Genomic DNA, 21,173 nt, shown 5'->3' with positions numbered 1-21,173 from the left:
AGGAACAGGCTGAAGTTGGGGGGTGGTTCGGTGCAGAAGTGGAGATCTGGGAGGGAGAAGGGAGGTGCAGGAATGGCCTGCGGGTGAGAGGGTCTGGTGAGAGAGAGGATGCAGGAGCAGGGCGGGGGTGCAGGGTCTCGGCAATGGGAAACATGAGCCCGCGGCCCACCTGCAAGATGGTTGCAGATCACTAGTGGGCCATGCATCACACTTGGCCAGACCCCACACTCCTACCCTCTCCTGCACCCATTTGTCATCATGGGCAGTTGACTCATGGTCCGTGGAAAGGTCTGTCTTGAGTGGGGTGGGCCGCAGGCCAAAAAGTTTGAGAACCACTGGCTTAGGGCAATGGTCCCTGCTCCTTCCCAACCCCTCCTCCTGGCTCCCAGCACAGGAGACATGGTCAGAGGAAGGGGCCATGCCCCCTCAGCTCCTCCAGATAACAGCAGGGGACTTGCGTGCACTTACATCTTAAGGAGATTATGATTTTTCTTCTAGAACCCATCATAATTATCTGTATTATTGTCAGGGGGCCAACAGACTTGCCGGGTCCCTGGGCAAGGTGGATGGTGGCAGGTCCATGTTCTCAGACGGGGCAGTGCTTCAGGTGGAAGGGGTGGAATTGGGAGACCAGCCCTTAGCACCATCTGGAGCATGCCACATCATGTCTCCCCCTTCCCAGCCTACCCCGTGCTGTGTAGTACTCCAGTGGCGATGTTGAAGACAGGGGCTATGGTTGCCACTCCTCTTGCAGCAGCAGCGGTCAGGAGGCCTGGACCCTTTTGAATAGCCAGGCCCTGGGGCAACTGCCCCCACTGCCTTTCATCAGCAGACCTGATTCTTATCATCCAGAATAGATTCATGCAAGGCTAACCTTGGAAACATCATCTAGTCCAGTATGTGACTTACCAGAGGTTCCAGTGGCACCTGATTACAATGATCAGGTGTCTGGAAAACCTGAATTCTACTGAGAAACAAATGACAGTCTGTTTGTTTACCTTAGCAGAGGTTCCAGTTTGGTGCATGCTGCACCCGTACTTCATCAACTGCACTGGGTACTACCTGGTTTCAAGGTGCAGTTCAAAGTGCTAGTTTTCAGCTATAAATCTATTTATGACTTGAGCTGGACATAACTTAGAGCCCTGAGTATTGTCTCTGTCGTACTCTCAACAAGCAGTTGAAATTAGCTGGGACATTCAAGATGACAATTCTTAGATTTACTAGCCAAAGAGCCCGTCATAAGACGGGATTTTCAGGTCTCTCCTCCATGTCGGTCTTCTCTTGTGAGCCTCCGGTCTCTCGCTCCGTGTATCTTTCTCTCTTTCTCCTCCTCCTACTGCCTCCCCGCCTCTCCCTCAGCTCTCCTCTGCCTTCTGCCTCTCTCTCCATCTCTCCCTTTTTCTTCTCTCCCTCTTGCCTCTCACTCTCTCTCTCTCTCCGCTCCCCTCTGTCTCCGTTGGGGATGCATGCTTGTCCAGGCCCCGCCCTATGGGCGTGTACGTCACCACCCCGCCCCCCTTCACCTCCCGCTGTGGTGCTCGGCTGACTTCTGCGCCGCTCAGCTGGGCCACTGCACAGGAACAAGAGGCACAAACGGCCTTGCTCTCTCTTCTCCTCCTATTGCCTCACCCTCTCTCTCTCAGCTCTCATCCACCTCCTGCCTCTCTCTCCATCTCTCTCTCTCTTCTCCCTGTCCTGCCTCTCACTCTGTGTTTCTCTTCTCCTCCCTCTGCTGTGTCTCTCTACCTCTCTCTCTTACTGTCCTCTGCCTCCTTCATTCTCCTCTCTGTCTCCTCTGCGTCCTCTGTGTCTGCTCCACTTTCCTCCTTTTGAATCCGGTGCCCTTTCCTGACGTCAGAGACACATACTTGTCCAGGCCCTGGCCCCTGGCTGTTCCCTCTGGGCGGTGCTGTTGCCTCCCGGCATGGTGCTCGGCCGACTTCTGCGCCACTCAGCCGGGCTGCCACGTGGGAGCAAGCAGCGCAAGCACCCTCGTGCTGCATGGGGAGTGCAGCCCCCAAACAGCCACTTGCGCCGCTTGCTCCCACGTGGAGGCCCTGCTGAGCGGCGCAGAAGTCAGCCAAGCGCCACGGTGGGAGGCAACAGCGCCGTCCAGAGGGAACAGCCAGCATTTCAGCATTACAGAGTTCACAGACATTGGGCTACTATATATATGACTAGCCAATTAGCCTGTCATAAGATGGGATTTTCTGGTCTCTCCTCTACGTCGGTCTTCTCTCCTGAGCCTCTGGTCTCTCGCTCCGTGTCTGTCTGTCTGTCTCTCTCTCTCTCTCCCCCTCATACTGCCTCCCCCCCCTTCTCTCTCAGCTCTCCTCCCCCTCCTGCCTCTCACTCAGGGAGCGTGGAGCCCAAACGCCCATTTGAGCTCCACGCTCCCTGTGCTGCATGGGGAGCGCGGAGCCCAAATGGTCACTTGTGCCACTTGCTCCCATGCAGCAGCCTGGCTGAGCGGCGCAGAAGTCAGCCGAGTGCCACGGCAGGAGGCGAAGGGGGGAGAGGAGGTGACGTACATCACGGCACCCAAACGGCTGCTTGCGCCACCTGCTCCCCCATGGCGGACTGGCTGAGTGGCGCAGAAGTCAGCTGAGCACTACAACGGGAGGCAACAGCGCCACCCAGAGGGAACAGCCAGCGTTTCAGTGTTACAGAGTCACAGACATTGGGCTACTATATATATGATTCCTCTTCAGGGGCTGAGAGGAAAGTCACTGGATTGGAACCAGGAAATCAAAATTCAATCTTCCCTTGACCACAGACATCTGGTCTCTTTAGGAAAGTTACTTAATCTGTCTGTGCCTTACCCCTTCTTTTCCCCACTTTTAGTCTTTCTTGTCTATTTTGATTGTCTGTGTTCAGTACCGAGCACAATGGGTCCCCAATATTATCTGAGGTATCCCAGCACTGCTGTAACTACAGTCCTCTGTGAGAACACTCTTGAATTTACTTCCCCTTGGATTCAAAAGGACATTTGTTTACGATTGGGATTTGTTTATGATTGGGATATTGGGCCTGTCTATTCTTTCAAGCTTTTTCACAGGAGACAAATTGGGGTTGAGGAGGTAATGAAAGGAGATGGGGAATTTTTAATTACTGTTAGTAGACGCCCATTCTTCTGATTAACATGTTTTTGTGGTTTATTGGTTTTTGTATAACAAGTTTTCTAAATTGCAGTGTCATCTTACTCCAGACTGGATTCTGGCTAGCTGGGGCCTGCATTTCTCCTCACTTCCAGAGCCAGACCATACATTCCACTGCACATAGGCTGCTGGCTTGTGCCTTCCCAACCCATGAGAAACTTAGTGCCATGGGCAGAGTCTGCATGAGGCACAGTTCTATTCCCCAAAAGTCAAATCCAGGCAAAACACCAAACAGCTCCTCTGTCCCTCCCACTTCAGGGTTCACTACAGGAGCCAGTCTGCCTCCTGCAACTCCTTCCAAATGAGCCTTTACAGCTCTTTATAGAAAAATATGATTCCTTTGACAGCTGATAAATGCACAAGACTGGCTAGCCTGCAAGGTCTCTGGCACTTGAAAAGCTAGGCCAATTTGCAACATGATAAAATAAAGGAATATGGCATTGCCACTGGTGTCTCATCATATATATTTTGTTGCAGACAACTTTTGACCCCACATTTATTTGTTCACTTAAGGTTTTACATTTCCAGCACTCATGTTCACACTTGCTAATGGGAATGAGACTTTCTAGGATGTGATAATAACCTTTTGAAACACACAAACAGCCATGTTATGTTTTGCTGGAGGATACTGTGTCCCCATTATAATATGCAGTTTTTGCTGTCTCTACAAAAGAGTAATTTCCACTGCATGCACAGTCAGAGGGAGGAGAGGACACCTGACAAGGCAAAGTGACAAAAACACTATGATGAAGTGTCTACACTGAAAAACACACAGCTCAATGATATCGGTCACAAACTTACCTGCAATATCAAGTAGTGAAGTTTAGTGGACGAGTGTTAAATAAAAAGGGAATTTTGGCCTTGGTATAAAAAAAGAATGAACAAGTTTTAGATGAAAGGAAAAAAATTGTTTCCATAGTTGTATAGTAACAGTGTCATATTGCTACACAGTGATTTACAGAGTACAATTAGCACAGTATCAATATCTACCCAGACTGATACATTTCCAGATGGTTTTACAAACCCGCCCACTCCTGATCCCCTTCAGCTCAATGGTTATTTTGACATTGACTTAAGGCAGGGAGAGGTCCCAACACAAACTCAGGGTATCTTGACATGAGAGCTGCTATGGGAGCACTGCTATAGTTCTGCACCCGTATCACTGTAGTGTACACACTTCCTGCTTTGAAAGAAGGGTTTTTTACCCCTGTCAGTGCAATTAATCACCCTCTCTGAGAGGTGATAGCTAGGTTGACAGAAGAATTCTTCCACTGACTTAGCCATATCTATGTTGTGGGGGAGGTTGATCCAACTATGATGCTTTGGGTGCCAAGTTTTTTCACAGTGCCAAGCAACATAACTAAGTCAATCTAATTCGTAGGTGTAGACCAGTGCCACACAAAGGACAGTAAGTTCAGGCACTAGGTGATGGAGTTAGTGAGGAGATCAACAGTAGGTAGACAGCAGCTATTCAGTTTCAGACTAAAGTGGATATTTATGGGTAAATTATAAAGTTTCTCAATAGCAGGGTTTACATTGGAAATGCAGATACATTTTCAAAAATTGTGGTCACTGGAATGAATCCTACAAACACAACCCTCATTCTCATCCAGAAACAAATCCGTTGGTTTCTCTGATGCCAGGCTCAGCAGACATCATAATGAAATAGATGCCAGTATGTCTGAAGCCTGATTAAAAGAGGGGAGTTCATAAAGGATAACAACGAAGCATTATTTCAAAGTTTTTTAAAGTGATTTACTTATTTGCTTAGCAATTAAGTTTCCTAAACATCTGTAGGATATAAGGATCCTTTCCATAACCTGTTTGTTGCTACAATTTGTTCCTATAACAAACTAAATCTCAATATGGTGTCATAGTCACTTAGAGCCAAATCCTGAAGTCCTGATTTTGTTTTTACACAATCTTAACTCCATCAGAACGCCCAACGAATGTCTGGATTTTCTTTCATTTTCACAGGGGCCAATGAGGGCTGACTGCTGAAGTCCATGGAATGATAGCAACATCCTACTGCTACAAGAGAGCTTAGATTGAGTTCATACTCGACTGTGTAAAGATATCAGGACTTGACCCAGGACTAGCAACCGTAGACACAGAGGATATGTCTAGACTACATGGCTCCATCGATGGAGCCATGTAAACTAGTTTACCTGGCATAGTCAATGAAGCGGGGATTTAAATAATCCCCACTTCATTAAAATAAACATGGCCGCCGCGCTGTGCTGACGATCAGCTGATCCTGCACAGCATGGCAGTCTAGATACGGATCTGTCGGCTGGGGAAGCCTTTGCTGACTGATCCCTTATGCCTTGTGAAACGAGGTTTACAGGATCGGTCAGCAAAGACTTCCCCAGCCAACAGATCCGCGTCTAGGCTGCCGCGCTGTGCTGGATCAGCTGATTGTCGGCACAGCATGGTGGCCATGTTTATTTTAATTTAGAGGGGATTATTTAAATCCCCGCTTCATTGACTATGCTGGGTAAACTAGTTTACATGGCTCCGTTGATGGAGCCATGTAGTCTAGACATACCCTGAATTTGGCTTTAGCACCCATATCACCATACTGATTACAATGATCTGTTGTCTGGAAAACATGAATTATACTGAGAAACTAATGACATTCTGTTTATTTAGTTGATCCAGGGAAGGTAAACAAGGAACTTGATCACATTCTACATATGCCTACGTGAGGAAGTGATTTCTGATAGTAGATGACTCTTACTGTGCCGGAAAAAAAGCATGACAAAGATACAATAGCTAGAAGCTAAAGCTAGACCAAGTTAGACTAGAAATAAGGCACACATTTTTAACCATGATGGTAATTAATCACTGAATCACCTTGCTCAGAGATGTGGTAGATTATCCATCACTTGAAATTTTAAAATCAGGTTAATATATTTATAAAATATGCTGTAGTTCAAACCGAAGTCATGGGCATGATGCAGAAATTGTGGGGTGAGGATGTATGGCCTGTGTTATGCAGGAGATAGGACCAGATGATCATTATTCTTCTGGTCCTTTTGGCTCTAAAATTGGTATTTTTGATAATATCATGATGTGAGTGGTTTAATATATGTGACTCTATCCTAAAAGCTAGTGTTTGTACACAATATTAAAGATACATAAATATTTACTAAAACATTTTTTCACCATCTCTGACTTCTCTAGAAATTCTACAATACTGAAAATGTTTCCAAAACCAAAATGGAAAATTATTTTGCCTAGAAAACTAGTTGCCTGCAGTTCATTGTGTTTTCAGTATTTTGGCGGCATTGAATGGAAAGGATGAATATCAAGTTTTATATACATGTAATATACATAACAATCAAATTAGATAAAACCAAAGTCATAAAACTCAAATTTTGTAACAGTAAAGCATGAAAGTACTTACAAAAAAATTCTACCCCCATTACGGCCAATAATAAAGTCTACGAAATTTAAAACTAGAACGTGTTGGTAGTAAGTGGAAGAAGATAACTACAGTCAAGCCAAATATGTATTCACACTTTATCATTGCTCATGCTTTTGCTAAAAACCTGGAGAAAGACATGTTACTGAATTACACTTTCTGCAGCTTTCAAACAAGTATTATAGCTTGACTATTTCAATTTTTAGATAATCTTCAGTGCTAGCTAAAGATAAATCCATTCAAGAGAGTTAATATGCTGAATGGTTTGCTTTTTTAAAAGAGGAATTGATAAAATGCCCCAGTTTTACCCAAATCATTGCCCATGGGCACTGTGTCTCTTTTAAAGCCCATAGGGATTACTGCAATTTCTTTTTAAGCTTCCAGAATCTGGAATGTACTTCAATTCCCTCTGAGGCTATCAAGTGGTTTTTGCTGAACGTTTTTTTGTCTGCAAGATCTTGAGAAGCCAATTGCTAATACAGGAGGTTATGTTGAAATGGGGCTGTTAAGAGCCAGCTTTTCCTAACAGGCATATACGTACTATATTTACTAACACTTTAATGACTCTCAACTGGGGCTGTACAAACAACATTTGAAAGAATTTAACTTTGTTTTTCCAGTTATAAGACCAACTGCACACTGAACATTGAAACAAGCACGGATAGTTGCTATGAATATCGGGACTGTGGGAATCCTCCTCCCCCTGGCAAAGGGGGTAATTGTAGGGACAGTTTATGATTATTTAATAGAACCCGTTGGTTGACTAATAAAAGCTTTACAGTGAAAAAGAATGCATGTGAAATATACAAACTTTGTCAGACATTCACCACTTGGGGCCATCCTCCATGTTGTTTAAGAAGTGTTGGCTCTTCTCATAATCTTACTCTCAAAGATTATGATGCCTCTGAAAGCCACGTTGGCAGCCTCTGAAGAATGTCACTGATCTGGTGGTCTAAGACAGGATGCAGGCTTTAAGGCAGAATCCTTTTTAAATCTTGAGGATAAGCAGTAGGGATGTAATCAACTAGTCAAGTAATTACTACCTGATAAGCCTTAGCTTATTAGGTGGTTGATTCACTACTCGACTACTCCCTCCCTCCCTTAGCTGCCTCTGTATCAGAGGCAGCACGAGGGTGGGGAAGCAGGAGCTGGTGCTGTGGGAACTAGCTTAAAAGTCCATGGACCTACCCCTGCTGTGACTCTGTATTTTAAATGTAGTCAGAGCTGGGTGGTTCTTGCTGCTCAGTCCTGGCTCGTGCTGGGTCTGGGACCTACCCTCTCTGTGGCTCTGCAGTTTAAATGTACTATATTTAAACTGCAGAGCTGCAGTGGGGGTAACTCTTGGACCCGGCGTGTGTTGGGACAGAGCACCTCCCCTTATTGACTAATTGTGAAGTCAATACAAATTGAATCGATGACATGTTAGTCAATTGCCCGATTCTGAACATCCTTAATAAGCAGCATCCTGCAATATGGTATCCAATGCAGAACATAGAAAAATGGTAGCAAAACCCCAATATTAACACTAAAATATATGTAAATCACAGTGAACTTGCCACTGAATGCAGAGGCCAGTTCCAGATTAACCTAATTATTTATAGGAAGAGCTTATGGTTGTGAATGTTAAGAGACCACAATATGGAGCCTCATCTAAAACAGGCAGTCACAGTTACACCTCCCTTCTCTTCTAGTGATAGAAATGTAGCCGTGTTAGTCTGGGGTAGCTCAAGCAAAATGCATTGTCCTTCTCTTCTAGACTTTGGACCAGGCTTCTCTAGCTCTTCGGCTGTGTGTTTTTGGACAATGGTGTGGCATGGTTTGATGGCATCAATGATGTGTCTGGGATGACCATGTTATGAACATGTGACAAGTCACAGGTTAGGAATGAGTGCCCTTTATACCCCACCACATCACTTCTTCTGCATAAGCTGCAGATTTTACAGAAAATATATTCAAGAAATTTTAAAGAGCATGAGGGATTTTTCTTTTAAACTTGTTTCTTCTTTTTATATCTTTCCATGTAAAACCAAGATCCTCTATCACCATGCATTCAATAGTACAGGTCTGAGAGGCAGAACAAAATTATAACTACTACATTTTAGAAGCCACTAGAATTCTTAATATAGCTAGTCCATAAAAATAATATTGCAGTTTAAAATTCAACATATTGTAATCTACCGAGTTATAAACCCAAGGCTAAATTCTTAAGCACTCCTGGGACAGAGAGAGGAATGTGTGTATGAGAGAAAGGAAATTCGAGTCAGTTATAGCACCTGGGTCTAGGGCTATCTGGCCTGCGTGGAAGTCAGAGCCACTGAGTATGGCTCTCTTTCACACAATTCGAGTAAGGTTATTATGGAACCACAAAAAAAGGTGGAGCATATGTAACACCAACAGGCAGAACTGAATCTGGGCTTTCAGGAGCTTAGTGCATTAGCCGCTACCACCTGAGCTAAGGCTGTACAGTAAACTCTGTAAGTGTTCTAAGTGTCACTACATGGGACAGTGAGTCACACCCAGTAGGCGTATGGGTTACACATAGACAGCAGAGTTGCCATGTTGCCTCATCTGTTCTGTCACATCCCCCTTCCTGCTCACTCTGTGCTCCTAAGCCAGGTGGAGGTAGCTGGGGCTGGGGTACACAGTGGTCATGACGAGGATATGGCAGAACAAGCACCTCCACCAGCCATATGCCAATGGGGCACTTCCCTGCTGTCCAGCTACAGCCAGAATCTGGCGACAGCGCCCTGCCTGAGTGGCAGAAGGAGAACAAAGCAGACAGAATAATCGGAACCAAAAGCTTTATCACATTGGAAAGTGAGATTTCTGGTTCTTAGTGATATAAAACTCCTATTTCTAGGCTGATGGGTCATCCCATAAACATGTCTGTGCTCTACAACTGGTCATTGCCCTTCTGCAGAGTGTTACTTCTCTAGTCACTACAGCAATTCTATATTTATTGCATGCTTATTTTTCAGTTAAAAGATCTTTGGATCCTCCCCGTTCTGTATTCAATCCACTGAACTCCCCATACCACAACAGATTGTCCAATGGGTCCATCACATTTTTTCAGTGACAGCCGTGTTGAGGTCCCTTCCTAATCCTTTGCAATACATGCAATATTGAGATTGACTCTATTTTTCATGCCTATGACTTCTCAATGCCATTTCTATTTACTATTGTTTTTTAGGGTGCATCTACACTGCACTCAGAGCTCAAAATAAGCTATGCAAATTGCCTGGCTTATTTTGAGTTAATTTCAAAATAGCTTATTTTGAAATTTGGCACTGGCTACACAGCACCAAATTTCGAAATAAAGAGCTATTCTGAAACCTCCCTTACTCCTCATGGAACAAGGTTTATAGGGACATTGGACTAGTGAGCCCATTATATTTTGAAATAACGGGCTTGTTCAAAAGACGTGGAATAACTATTTTGGGATACCAGAAGTATCCTGAAATAGCTCTGCAGTGTAGACGTAGCCCTACTTAGTTATTGAGAGCATTAAAAATTGGGATGCACTTTTCATTATTTTACATTCCTTACAAAAAAATCACCATGCCAACTTGCCATAGACCCTAACAGTGAAACTACAGAGAAATTTCCCTTAAGAAAAACTGTTAGTGGTTTTACAAAATGGCAGAAAGTTCAAAGGGATAAATCTAGACATAATAAAGGCTGTTGACATTTAATCGTAGTCTGTAAATCAGGGAAAGGAAAGGTTACTGTCTGATGAATGGAAAAATAAACAATGCTACTTCTCTCTGTCGGTATTACAGTGTGATCTAAGGGCCCGTGCATGTCAATGAGAGTCTTTTCACTGCTTGTATGTGCTTTGATCAAGTCCTTGGTGAAGGTAGATGTTGCTGAAATAAAGTCTTATAAGCCCTGGGATGTGAAATACCCTCTGGAACATGCAGCCCTAAAGTATTTGATATTTGAATGCGTAACAGCTGGTTCAAATGGAGGTGGCCAACAGAGTTGCTGAGTTTTTCAGCCGGATCTTCAAATTAAAGAAGGGATTTTTGGAAAGAATGTCAGAGGGTCAACTGGAGTCTCGCAAGCAGAAGGAAGACATGGGAGAGATTGAGATTTTTATTTAGTCTTGAAGAGGGAGGTGAAGGAAGCCTCTAAAAAGTTCAGGTAAACAATCAAGCATTTGGAGACTAACCAAAGATGAGTGATCTTCCAAATATTTGGGTGTCCAGATGGCAGTCTACAAAGCCAGATAGAGAACACTGCACATAGCAATATGAAAAATACTGAACAATGAATTAAAATACAGATCAGCCTACAGGGGGCAAATATGCTACAGTTTCTTATGTGGAACAGAAAGTTTAGAACCTCCATGGTAGCATTCCAGATGTAAGGCCAGTTAGGCAGGCAGAACTGCTTGGTCTCAATAGATGGATGAGATGATGATTTTTGGAGAAGGAATTTAGGTTTATTAAGAACTCAGGAATCTTTTGGGAAGGGAGATGCCTATTCAGGAAGGATGGCCTCCACCTTAACCCAAATGGAATCAGATTGATGGCATGTAAAATTAAAAAGATTATAGAGAAGTTTTTAAACTAAAGCTTCAGGGAAACCTGAAATGCATGAGGGAGAACATTATTCAACAGAAACATGCCTTGGGGAGGGGAAATTTATTAAAGGAAATACTCTACATTGTAGTAAAAAGGAGAGGATAGAAGTTGATATAATACAAAGTACTTGAATAGAAAAGGTCATACAAAAAAGAGTCCTATCTTTTAAATCACATTGCTAATATATGAGAAAGAAAGCATAAAGTAAAATATAGCATGAATCAAACTGTACCAAAGAATCTCTACTGATAGAAATTCCATGTGGAATAATAAGAATATAGTAGTCAGAATATACTACCAACCATGTGACCAAGATGATGACAATGACATGCTCATGGAGATTAAAGAGACTATGAAAACAGAAAACTCAATAATAATGGGGGATTTTACAACTATCCCCATATTGACATGTTACATCAGGATTGGATGCAAAGATATAGTTTCTAGACACCAGCTAGTCCTAGTTCTGGCAGGTAACAGTGATCACAAGTGAAATGCCTGCAAGCTGCATGGAAACTTCTTTAAAAAACTGTAATAGAGGCTAAAACTATCCTAAATATATATATATATATAGAAAGAGAACAAAAAATGTCACTATGGCTAAACATCAGAGTAAAAGAGGCAGTTAGAGACAAAAAGTCATCTTCTAAAAATTGGAAGTCAAATCCTATTGAGGAAAATAGAAAGGAACACAAGTCGAAATATAATTTGGCTGGCATAAGTAGAATTTGAAGAGCAACTAGCAAAAGTCATAAAAACTAATAGCATTTTTTATGTATATAAGAAGCAAGAAGCCTACAAACAACCAATGGAGCCATGAGATGATCAAGGAGCTAAATCAGGGTGGGCAGTAAAAAAGTGAAAGCCCACCAGGGTTAGTCACTGGCATGCCGACATCGCTATGTTTACCTGGGCCTCTGCAGGTATTGGATGATCACAGCTCTCGTTGGCTACGGATAGCTGTTTGTGGCAATGTAAGCTGTAGGAAGCAGAACGGACCATAACACCACTTTCTGTCATTCCCACTGGTTGTGAATGTTAATCTGCGGCCAACGAAAGCTGTGGTCACCCAATACCTGTGGAGGTGCAGGTAAACATAGAGGTGGGGCCCCACGAGGGACTAATCCTGGTGAACCAGATCCAGCCCATAGGCCAGTATTTGCCCACTCTTGAGCTAAGTGAACACTCGATGTGCCACTGCAGGGAAGTTAAATGAATTGTTTGCATTGATCTCCACTAGATAAGATGTGAGGATGATTGTCATACCTGAGCCATTCTTTTTAGGTATCAAATCTGAGGAACTGTTGAGATTGAGCTATAGTATCAAGCTTTTGGAACAAATTGATAAATTAAGCAGAAATAAATCACCAGGACTAGATGGTATTCACCCAAATGTTCTGTAGGTACTCGGAACTACTAACTGTGGTATGTAACCTACTGCTTAAATCAGACTCTGTACCAGATGACCGGCAGATTGCTATGTAATACTGATTTTTTTAAAAGGCTCCAGAATCAATCCTGGCAATTACAGGCTTGTAAACCTAACTTCAGTATCAGGCAAATTGGCTGGCATCATAGTAAAGAACATAGTAGTCAGACAGATGAACACAACATGATGTGGAAGAGTCATCATGGCTTTTATAATGAGAAGTCATGCCTAGCCAATCCACAGAATTTTGAGGAGGTCAACAAACATGTGGAGAATGGTCATGCACTTGATATAATGTATTTTAATTTTCAGAAAGCTACTGGCTCTTAAGGTAGGCAGTAATGGGATAAGAGGGAGGATCCTTATATAGATCTGTAACTGGTAAAAAAGACAGGAAACAAAAAGGCTACGTCTAGGCTGGCATGATTTTCTGCAAATGCTTTTAACGGACAAGTTTGCCGTTAAAAGCATTTGCGGAAAAGAGCGTCTAGATTGGCATGGACGCTTTTCTGCAAAAAGTGCTTTTTTCACGATCGGGGCTTTTTTTGCGCAAAACAAATCTGAGCTGTCTACACTGGCCCTTTTGTGCAAAAGTTTTGCGCAAAAGGGCCTTTTGCCCGAACGGGAGCAGCATAATATTTCCGCAAGAAGCACTGATTTCAGACAGTAGGAAGTCAGTGTTCTTGCGGAAATTCAAGCGGCCAGTGTAGACAGCTGGCAAGTTTTTCTGCAAAAGCAGCTGATTTTGCGGAAAAACTTGCCAGTCTAGACGCAGCCAAAGAGTAGGGATAAATACTCAGTTTTCAGAATGGAGAGAGATAAATGGTAGTGTCCTCCAGGGATCTATAATGTGACCCGTGTGGTTCATCATATTCATAAATGATCTGGAAAAAGGGGGAAACATGTTTGTACACTATACTAAATTACTGAATATAGTTAAGTCCAAATCATACAGAAGAGTCACAACAGGATTTCACAAAACTGGGTGAACTGACAACAAAATATCAGATTCAGAGGGATAGCTGTGTTAGTCTGTATCTGCAAAAACAACAAGAAGCCCTGTGTTACCTTAGGGTGTGTCTAGACTACATGCCTCCTTCGACGGAGGCATGTAGATTAGCCAGATCGGAAGAGGGAATGAAGCCGCGATTAAAATAATCGCGGCTTCATTTAAATTTAAATAGCTGCCCCGATCTGTCGATCAGCTGTTTGTCGGCAGATCGGGAGAGTCTGGACGCGATGCCCCGACAAAGAAGCCTTTCTTCATCGACACAGGTAAGCCTCGTGAAACCAGGTTTACCTGTGTCGATGAAGAAAGGCTTCTTTGTCGGGGCATCGCGTCCAGACTCTCCCGATCTGCCGACAAACAGCTGATCGGCAGATCGGGGCAGCCATTTAAATTTAAATGAAGCCGCGATTATTTTAATCGCGGCTTCATTTCCCTCTTCCGATCTGGCTAATCTACATGCCTCCGTCGAAGGAGGCATGTAGTCTAGACACACCCCTAGAGAAGGAGTGTGCAATAATTTCCACAAGAGGGCCGCTTCATGAATTTTGGTACATGGTTGTGGGCTGGGGCATAGGGAAGGAGTGGGTCTAGGGCTACAGAGTGACAAAGAGGCTACATCTACATTGGCCCGTATTCCGTAAAAGGGATGCTAATGTAGAGAAAAGCGCCAGTCTGGACGCGATCCTCTGGAAAATAAGCTCTTTTCCGGAGGATCTCTTATTCCTACTTTCAAGTAGAGCTTATTTTCCGGACTGGCGCTTTTCTCCGGCTTATCTATAAGCCGGAAAAAAGCGGCAGCCATGAAAATGCAAATGCCGCGGGGGATATTTAAATCCCCCGCGGATTTGCCTATTCCCAAGTGCTATATTAGCATCCCTATTACGGAATAGGGGCCAATGTAGACACAGCCACAGAGTATATGGGTGTAGAAGAGAGACACTTTCTGTGTGAGAGACAAACTTTGTGACACAGATTACGTGTGTGTGGCAGTGTGTATGTGACTTTGACTGTGTGTGTGGGGTACAGAGAAATTGTGGCACAGACTGAGGGGGTGTGACAATGACATAGAGTATGTGTACTGGCTGCTATGGGTAAGTTTCTGAGATAAGCCATGCTCTGTCTCTTTAAGGGAAATCCGTCATGCTCTGTTGTCTCCTCTCTCCCCAACTCTGTACTGCCTCGGAGTCACCATCCATGCTTCAGATTGGAGCAGCTCCATGGTGTGTCTCCCTCTCCCTGACACCTGCTGTGCAGAGATAAGGTACAGGGGCAGTGGAACACCCTGACTTGAGCTCTCCACTCTCCTTTCCATTCACCTCCCTCCCTCTCCGATATCCACGCCACCTCTGCTCTGCACTGCTAGCAGGATGGAGTAAGGTGGGAGGAAGGGCAGCTGAACACACGTGGCTGGCTGTAAGTATGCAGGCTTTGCTAATCAGCTGGGCAAGCCGAAGAGAAATGCTTGGCGGGCCGGATCCGGCATCTGGGCCTGATTTTTCCCACCCCTGCCTTAGAGACTAACAGATTTATTAGGGCATAAGCTTCCATGGGTAAAACCCACTTCATCAGATGATTGGAGTAGAAATTACAGAAAAAGGAGTAGATATAAGGAAGAAGTTGCTTGTGTTAATGAAGCTAATCAAGTCAGGATGGAAATGGATCATTCATAGCATTTGGTTTGCAGATGTGAATATTCAGAGAGGGGAAATTGCCTTTGTAATGCATTAACCATTTAAGATCCTTATTCAGTGCTAAGTTGACAGTGTTGAATTTGCAAATGAACTCCAGTTCAGCTGTCTCCCTTTGTAACCAGTTTTTGAAATTCTTTTGTAGAAGGATGGCTACTTTCAAATCTATTACTGAATGTCCAGGGAGGTTAAAGTGTTTCCCTACAGGTTAATGTATCTTATCATTTCTGATATCTGATTTGTGTCCACTGAGCGCTTGGCATAGAGTCTGTCTGGCCTGGTCAATATACATCTCAAAGGCTCATGGCCCTCCCCATTTTTCATTGTGGGTGGCTGCATCCCATCCTGTGTAGATGAGAGGTTATGCTGTCAATTCCAGTTTCCCAATCCCAGTTTTTTCCTCTTTTCATAAAGTAATAAAGTCTATAATATGCAGCATGAGGGCATATTCCCTCAGGACATTTCAGTACTTTTCACAGGCCCCCATCTATCCTGAGAAATATCAGTTGTTCATTTGAATGTGGTTAATAAGGAAATGGAGTTGTTCTCTCAGGACAGGAAGTCTCCGAAGCAATCATTTTCCACTCTCCACATGGCAAGAAATGTTGCAATTTACAAGACAAAGTGAACATTCAAGAAAGAGGATTACACTCCCGAGCAGTTTGGAATAGCTGCTCCTTCTTGGGAGTATAAAACAGATTGAGGAAAGTGTTTGGATTTCCATGCTTGCCAGATGAGATGAGTGTATAGAATACAGAATGTCTTGAACCTTTTCTCACTCATTCATTTTATTCCTAATCCCTTTCCCATCAACTCCAGTGTCTAGTGTCCCATCTGTGTTTAGGCCTAAGACTTTTTGCTTATACCTGTATAAATCAGGAGTAACTTAACTCCAATGATTTAAATGGAGTTACCTGAAGGGAAAACAAGTGCAAATGGGAACAGTTTCAGACCTTGTCTTTATCAGCTTTTGAGAATTCAAGAAGCTGCTAAATATTTCAGACACTTCCATTCTCAGGTGCTCTCCACACACAAAGCCTCTATAGGACAGGTAAACTTTCTGCATAATTTTATCATTAAAATATTTTAAAACCTTCTTAGAAAGAAATTTCTCTTTTGTAAAAAAGCCTATTTCCTGGCTTGCCCCTACTGGATGGAAAGGATAGGTATTGAAGGAAGAAGTAGTGATGCTAAAAGCACTGACATGCTCTATCCAAAGAAGCAAGTTTATTCTGAATGTGTGACAATCTGTTTTTTATGTTACAAGATAAACAAGGAACTGAGATGAAGAGTGATGTGTTAATGCAATACATCTCAAGACTTTTAATTCTCAACATTCAGGGAATGCTTCCTACAGCAACTAACGCTTGGATAGCTGCATTTATGTGGGAGATCTGGTCTAGTGGTTGAGAAAGGGACCAACAGGCAAAAAGTTCTGAGTTTTGTTCACTGCTCTGTGACTTTGAACAAGTCACTTCATCTTTCTAGGGCTTGGCTTCCCTTGCTATAAAATTAACCAAAATTATCTACCTCGGAAAGATGTTGTAAGGCCTAAGTATCTAATGTCCCTGGGTACTGTGAAACCCTCAGATGAAAGTAACTATAGAAGTACAGACTGATGCCCTAATATATGGTTTATAACAACAAAGTGAATTCTCTGTCTATAGAATAATAATATAAAAAACTACATATGTACAAGAGGGCTGTACTATAAGGGTATGTCTAGACTACATGCCTCTGATGACAGAGGCATGTAGATTAAGCTACCCGGCATAGGAAAATGAAGCGGCGATTTAAATAATCGCCGCTTCATTTAAATTTAAATGGCTGTCACACTGACAATGATCTACTTTTAAACAACAACAACAACAACAACAAAAAGAGAATTGAATATGCCAACCTATTTGCTTTAAATATTCTGAAGACACACTTCATGTCCTTTCAGGCATTTCTTTCAAAAGACTCTCAGAGCCATGCTCAATATAACATTTATGCACTCAAGATGTTAGTGATCTGTTCAAGTACTCTGAATTCAGACTCTTAAGTGTCTCTTATTGTGGCTAAAATATGGCCCTTATTTTCCTCATACTCTCAGTTTATTCATGTGAGTCCAAATCCTAAAAGCCCCACTGATTTCAGTGCAAATTGCTGGTGCTCAGTATTTCTCAGTACCTGGTCCTAAGAAAGAAAAATGTTATCAGAGATGTACTACTCTTCTCATTACTATTTGTTTAGGCCTTATTTTATTTAGGTACATTTACACATATTAGTGTATGGTTTGCTTGTTCTGGCATGGACTCAATCTGGATTTTATAGAAATCTGCACCATGAAGTAGGACAGAATCTCTAATTGCTAGTAACTCTGTCACTGATGCATGTTTCTCATCAGTCTTGCTAATATTATCTTCAGAGGGCAACACACTTTAAATCTTATCAATTTTTCCTCCCACATCCCCCTCTGGACAAATATGTGAAATGTCCACAATATGGACATATTTGAGTAAATTCACTGTTGCTATAGCTGCATTCAGGGATAACTTTGTCTCACTGTCTTGTACGTTAGCAAATCAGATGCACCACACCCTGTAACATTGTAGATGTCAACAAAATACTGAAAGTAAAGAAACAAATACCACTGAGCCAATCAATGGCTTGTTGTATTAGGCAGCCCAATTATTTTGCCCTTACTGGAAAAGTCTCAAATCTCACACAGGTATTAGAGCTGTAAAAACCCGGGCAAGCTGTTGACTGGTTAAACCTATAGTTTAACCAGAAAACCACCTGCGGTTCAGGACCTGTCGCACCATGCAGTGGGTGGGAGCTGCTCTGGCTTGGCTGGGCTGGAGGGCTCATTGCAGTGTGGTGCAGCACAGTGCACCCGGTTGGGCTGGAGCAGCCCCTGCCTATAGCATGGTACAGGTGGGGGGATACTCCAGCTGGGCGGGCTCTGGTTAACTGGTTAACCCGGTAAGTATGTTGGCAAGGCAATGCTTACTGTTTAATGGGTTAAACCTTTAGATCCCTAATAGGTATGAAGAAAGACTAGCTGAGTCAGGGAAAGTGAGACATGAATCTGAATACGCTATTGCACTGGTGTTATTTTAAACAGATTTAGGGTTTGTCTACACTGGCAAGTTACTGCACTGTAGCTTTCTTTCCCAAGTCCAGAAAGTTACAGTGCTGTGAAGTGCCAGTGTGGCCAGTGCTACAGAGCTGGGAGCCATGCTCCGGGCTACATCTATACTGTGCTTTCATGTGCAAGAAAATATGCAAATGAGGTGAATATCGCCCATGCCTCATTTGCATACTTAATGAGCCACCATTTTTGCGCAAGGGGCTTTTGTGCAAAAAGGAGCCTTCTACACTGCTCCTTTTTGCACAAAACCCCCCTCTTGTGCAAGAGCCATTCTGCCTGAAAAAAAGCAGCAGAACAGCTCTTCTCAAGATGGGGGTTTTGTGCAAAAAGAAGCCGTGTAGACTGAGATGACACTCTGATTTCATTTTAAACCAGGCTTATTCCAGTGACGTGGTGCTCTTGGGTTCCATTCTAGGCTCTGCTACCGTAGGCACAGGCTCTTCTGCCCAAACTTGAGCCCTTCTGCCTATTCCCGCCAATCTGTTTAGTTTTGGACAGATGCTCACAATGATTGCAGAAGGCACTTCCCGACACAAAGGCCACCTCCTGCCAAGTTCCTGTTTCAAAGTATGGGGGTATAGAGCTCTTCCTATGAAAGGTCATCAGAATTTTTAATATGGACAAACGGTTTTAGCTGAAATTTTTTTTAAAAAAAAGTCAGCGAGAAGCAGACACTTGATAAACTGGGAGAATGTCTGTCCAGACAATCAAAGTTTAGCTAAATTATAAGCAAATGAAAAGAGGGTCTTATAATGAGAAATGTCAGGCAATCTTAGTAACAAGCAGTGCTACTAGCTCTACCAATCAAACCAAATATAGTAGGCAAGTTGACACACCTGTATTTTTCATCTGCATTTCACCTATATTTAACCACTGTCAGAAAAAGAGTGCCAGGAACTTGATCACAGTAAAACTAATAATTCTGAGTAAAATTGAAGCCACTTCTTCCAATTAAAGGGCAATTGTTGTATCTATTTTAGGCTCCCTAAACACCTGCAGTAAGGACATTCTCAGATTTAACCCATGGCCTGGGCCAGCATGGTCTTTTATATTCACGTTCCCTTACCTGGCCACTCCATGTCTGTAAATTACTCTTGCTGCACAGTGTAAGTGTTTAGGGCTTTGGTCAGGCCAGTATACATGCCTGCATTCACTCTGGCAGTGTCTACATTGGCAAGATTTTGCTCAAAAGTGGTCGCTTTTGTGCAAAATCTTGCCGCCTGTCTACACTGGCCGCGAGTATTTGCACAAGAACACTGATGTTCTACTGTATGAAATCAGTGCTTCTTGCGCAAATACTCTGATGCTCCTGCTCATGGATAAGTCTTTTTGCGCAAGTGTTCTTGCGCAAGAGGCCAGTGTAGACAGGTAACATCAATTTTTTGCGCAAAAAAGCCCAATGGCTAAAATGGCCATCGGAGCTTTCTTGAGCAAGAGAGCGTCTACACTGGCATGGATGCTTTTGCGCAAAAGCACATGCCAGTATAGACACTCTCTTGAGCAAACACTTTTAATGGAAAAACTTTTCTGTTAAAAGTATTTGTGTAAAATCATGCCAGTGTAGACACAGCCTCTGTGTTTACACCCCCATTTCCAACACATAGCTAATAGGGTTTGAACTTGGTCCTTTATCTCTCCAGAAGTACTGGGTAGATAACGGAAGGGAAGAACTTTACTGATATGCTTCAGTTAAAGGGAGAACTTGTCTGCCCTTTTCTTTGGAGTTTGCTGCAGTATTTCCCCTCCGAACAGCCCCCCTCATAATTAGGCCATGTCTACACACGAACTCTCAGGAAAATTAAGGTGAATGAATCAATTAAAAGTATGATGTTAATGTAAATTAAATTACATTAACTTTCCTCTCTTGGTTTCATTCCGGAGTAAGGTGTTTTTTAGGCATGGTAACTTATCACCCAAGGATCTGACTCAATTTTCTTGAGTACCCCCATGTAGAAAAACCCAACAATACATGTTTGTTACTGCTACATAAAGTGTAGGAATCATGTTGCTTTTGGCCTCCTAGAGTTTACACTGCATCACCCAGCCAGGTAAGGTAGTCAGCCTGAACTGGAACCCTGCTACTTGTTGCATGAAAGTAGTGAATGAAAATTCCTTACCTGTTGCCTTTTCAGGATTATTGCACATGAAACATTGCCAAGTTCCTGCTTCCTCACTGTATCCAAATAAATCAAAGAACCTCACTTCTTCCAGATGTATCTGTACTTGGTCCAGATCCTAGGACAATATTAAAAAAATTTCACAGTATGAACAATTTGCTTGCCCCATAATTTATTACTTGTAAAATAAAATCATATGGGTCAGTGCTTCCACCTGATAAAAACTAGAGATGGGACTTTATAGTGAGCATTGAGCTGGGGAGAACGGTGGTGTTAAGATCTAGTTCAGTCCCTTCTGTCTTATGTTTTGTGGAACCAAATACCCCATTTGGGTGCATCTGCTGAAACAGAGTGTTTCTTTTCTCTTATCAGAAGCAGCTGAAGTTGCAGCTCTTCAGAAAGTAGGATTTAGGGAGTTTTGCCATTCTTGCCAACTGTGCTTGGACCACTCCTAGCTGCCATAGCTGCCCTCTGGCCACAACTTCTTTACCGCTTTCATCCTCACTCTAGTACTGTTTTTTTTTTTCTGATCCCCTACTCTCCAGTGGACTCTACTGACACTACTCTGCTCAGAATGTCTTCCCCTTTAAATGAATATAAGGCCACAGCAGAGTGTTAATCAC

General features: G+C 43.0%; 1 protein-coding gene across 7 annotated transcripts in view; it reads right to left on the bottom strand.

Annotated features, from left to right (window-relative positions):
- Window positions 1-21,173, bottom strand: part of VEPH1 (ventricular zone expressed PH domain containing 1) — a 209,302-nt gene that overhangs the window by 19,179 nt on the left and 168,950 nt on the right. For 6 of the 7 annotated variants that reach the window (XM_025184857.3, XM_075937779.2, XM_075937777.2 and 3 more), the window contains one exon: window positions 20,551-20,668. In XM_025184857.3, coding sequence (XP_025040642.3) covers window positions 20,551-20,668 — 118 coding nt within the window. Of the gene's footprint in view, window positions 1-5,727; window positions 7,538-20,550; window positions 20,669-21,173 lie in introns of those variants that run through there. The other variant, XM_075937778.2, reaches the window with a different exon arrangement.

The sequence above is a fragment of the Pelodiscus sinensis genome, chromosome 10 (assembly GCF_052426305.1).
Source record: "Pelodiscus sinensis isolate ZL-2025 chromosome 10, ASM5242630v1, whole genome shotgun sequence".
Classification (NCBI taxonomy): Eukaryota; Metazoa; Chordata; order Testudines; family Trionychidae; genus Pelodiscus; species Pelodiscus sinensis.
Note: the sequence above shows the minus strand (reverse complement) of the source record. Positions and strands in the feature narration are given on the sequence as shown.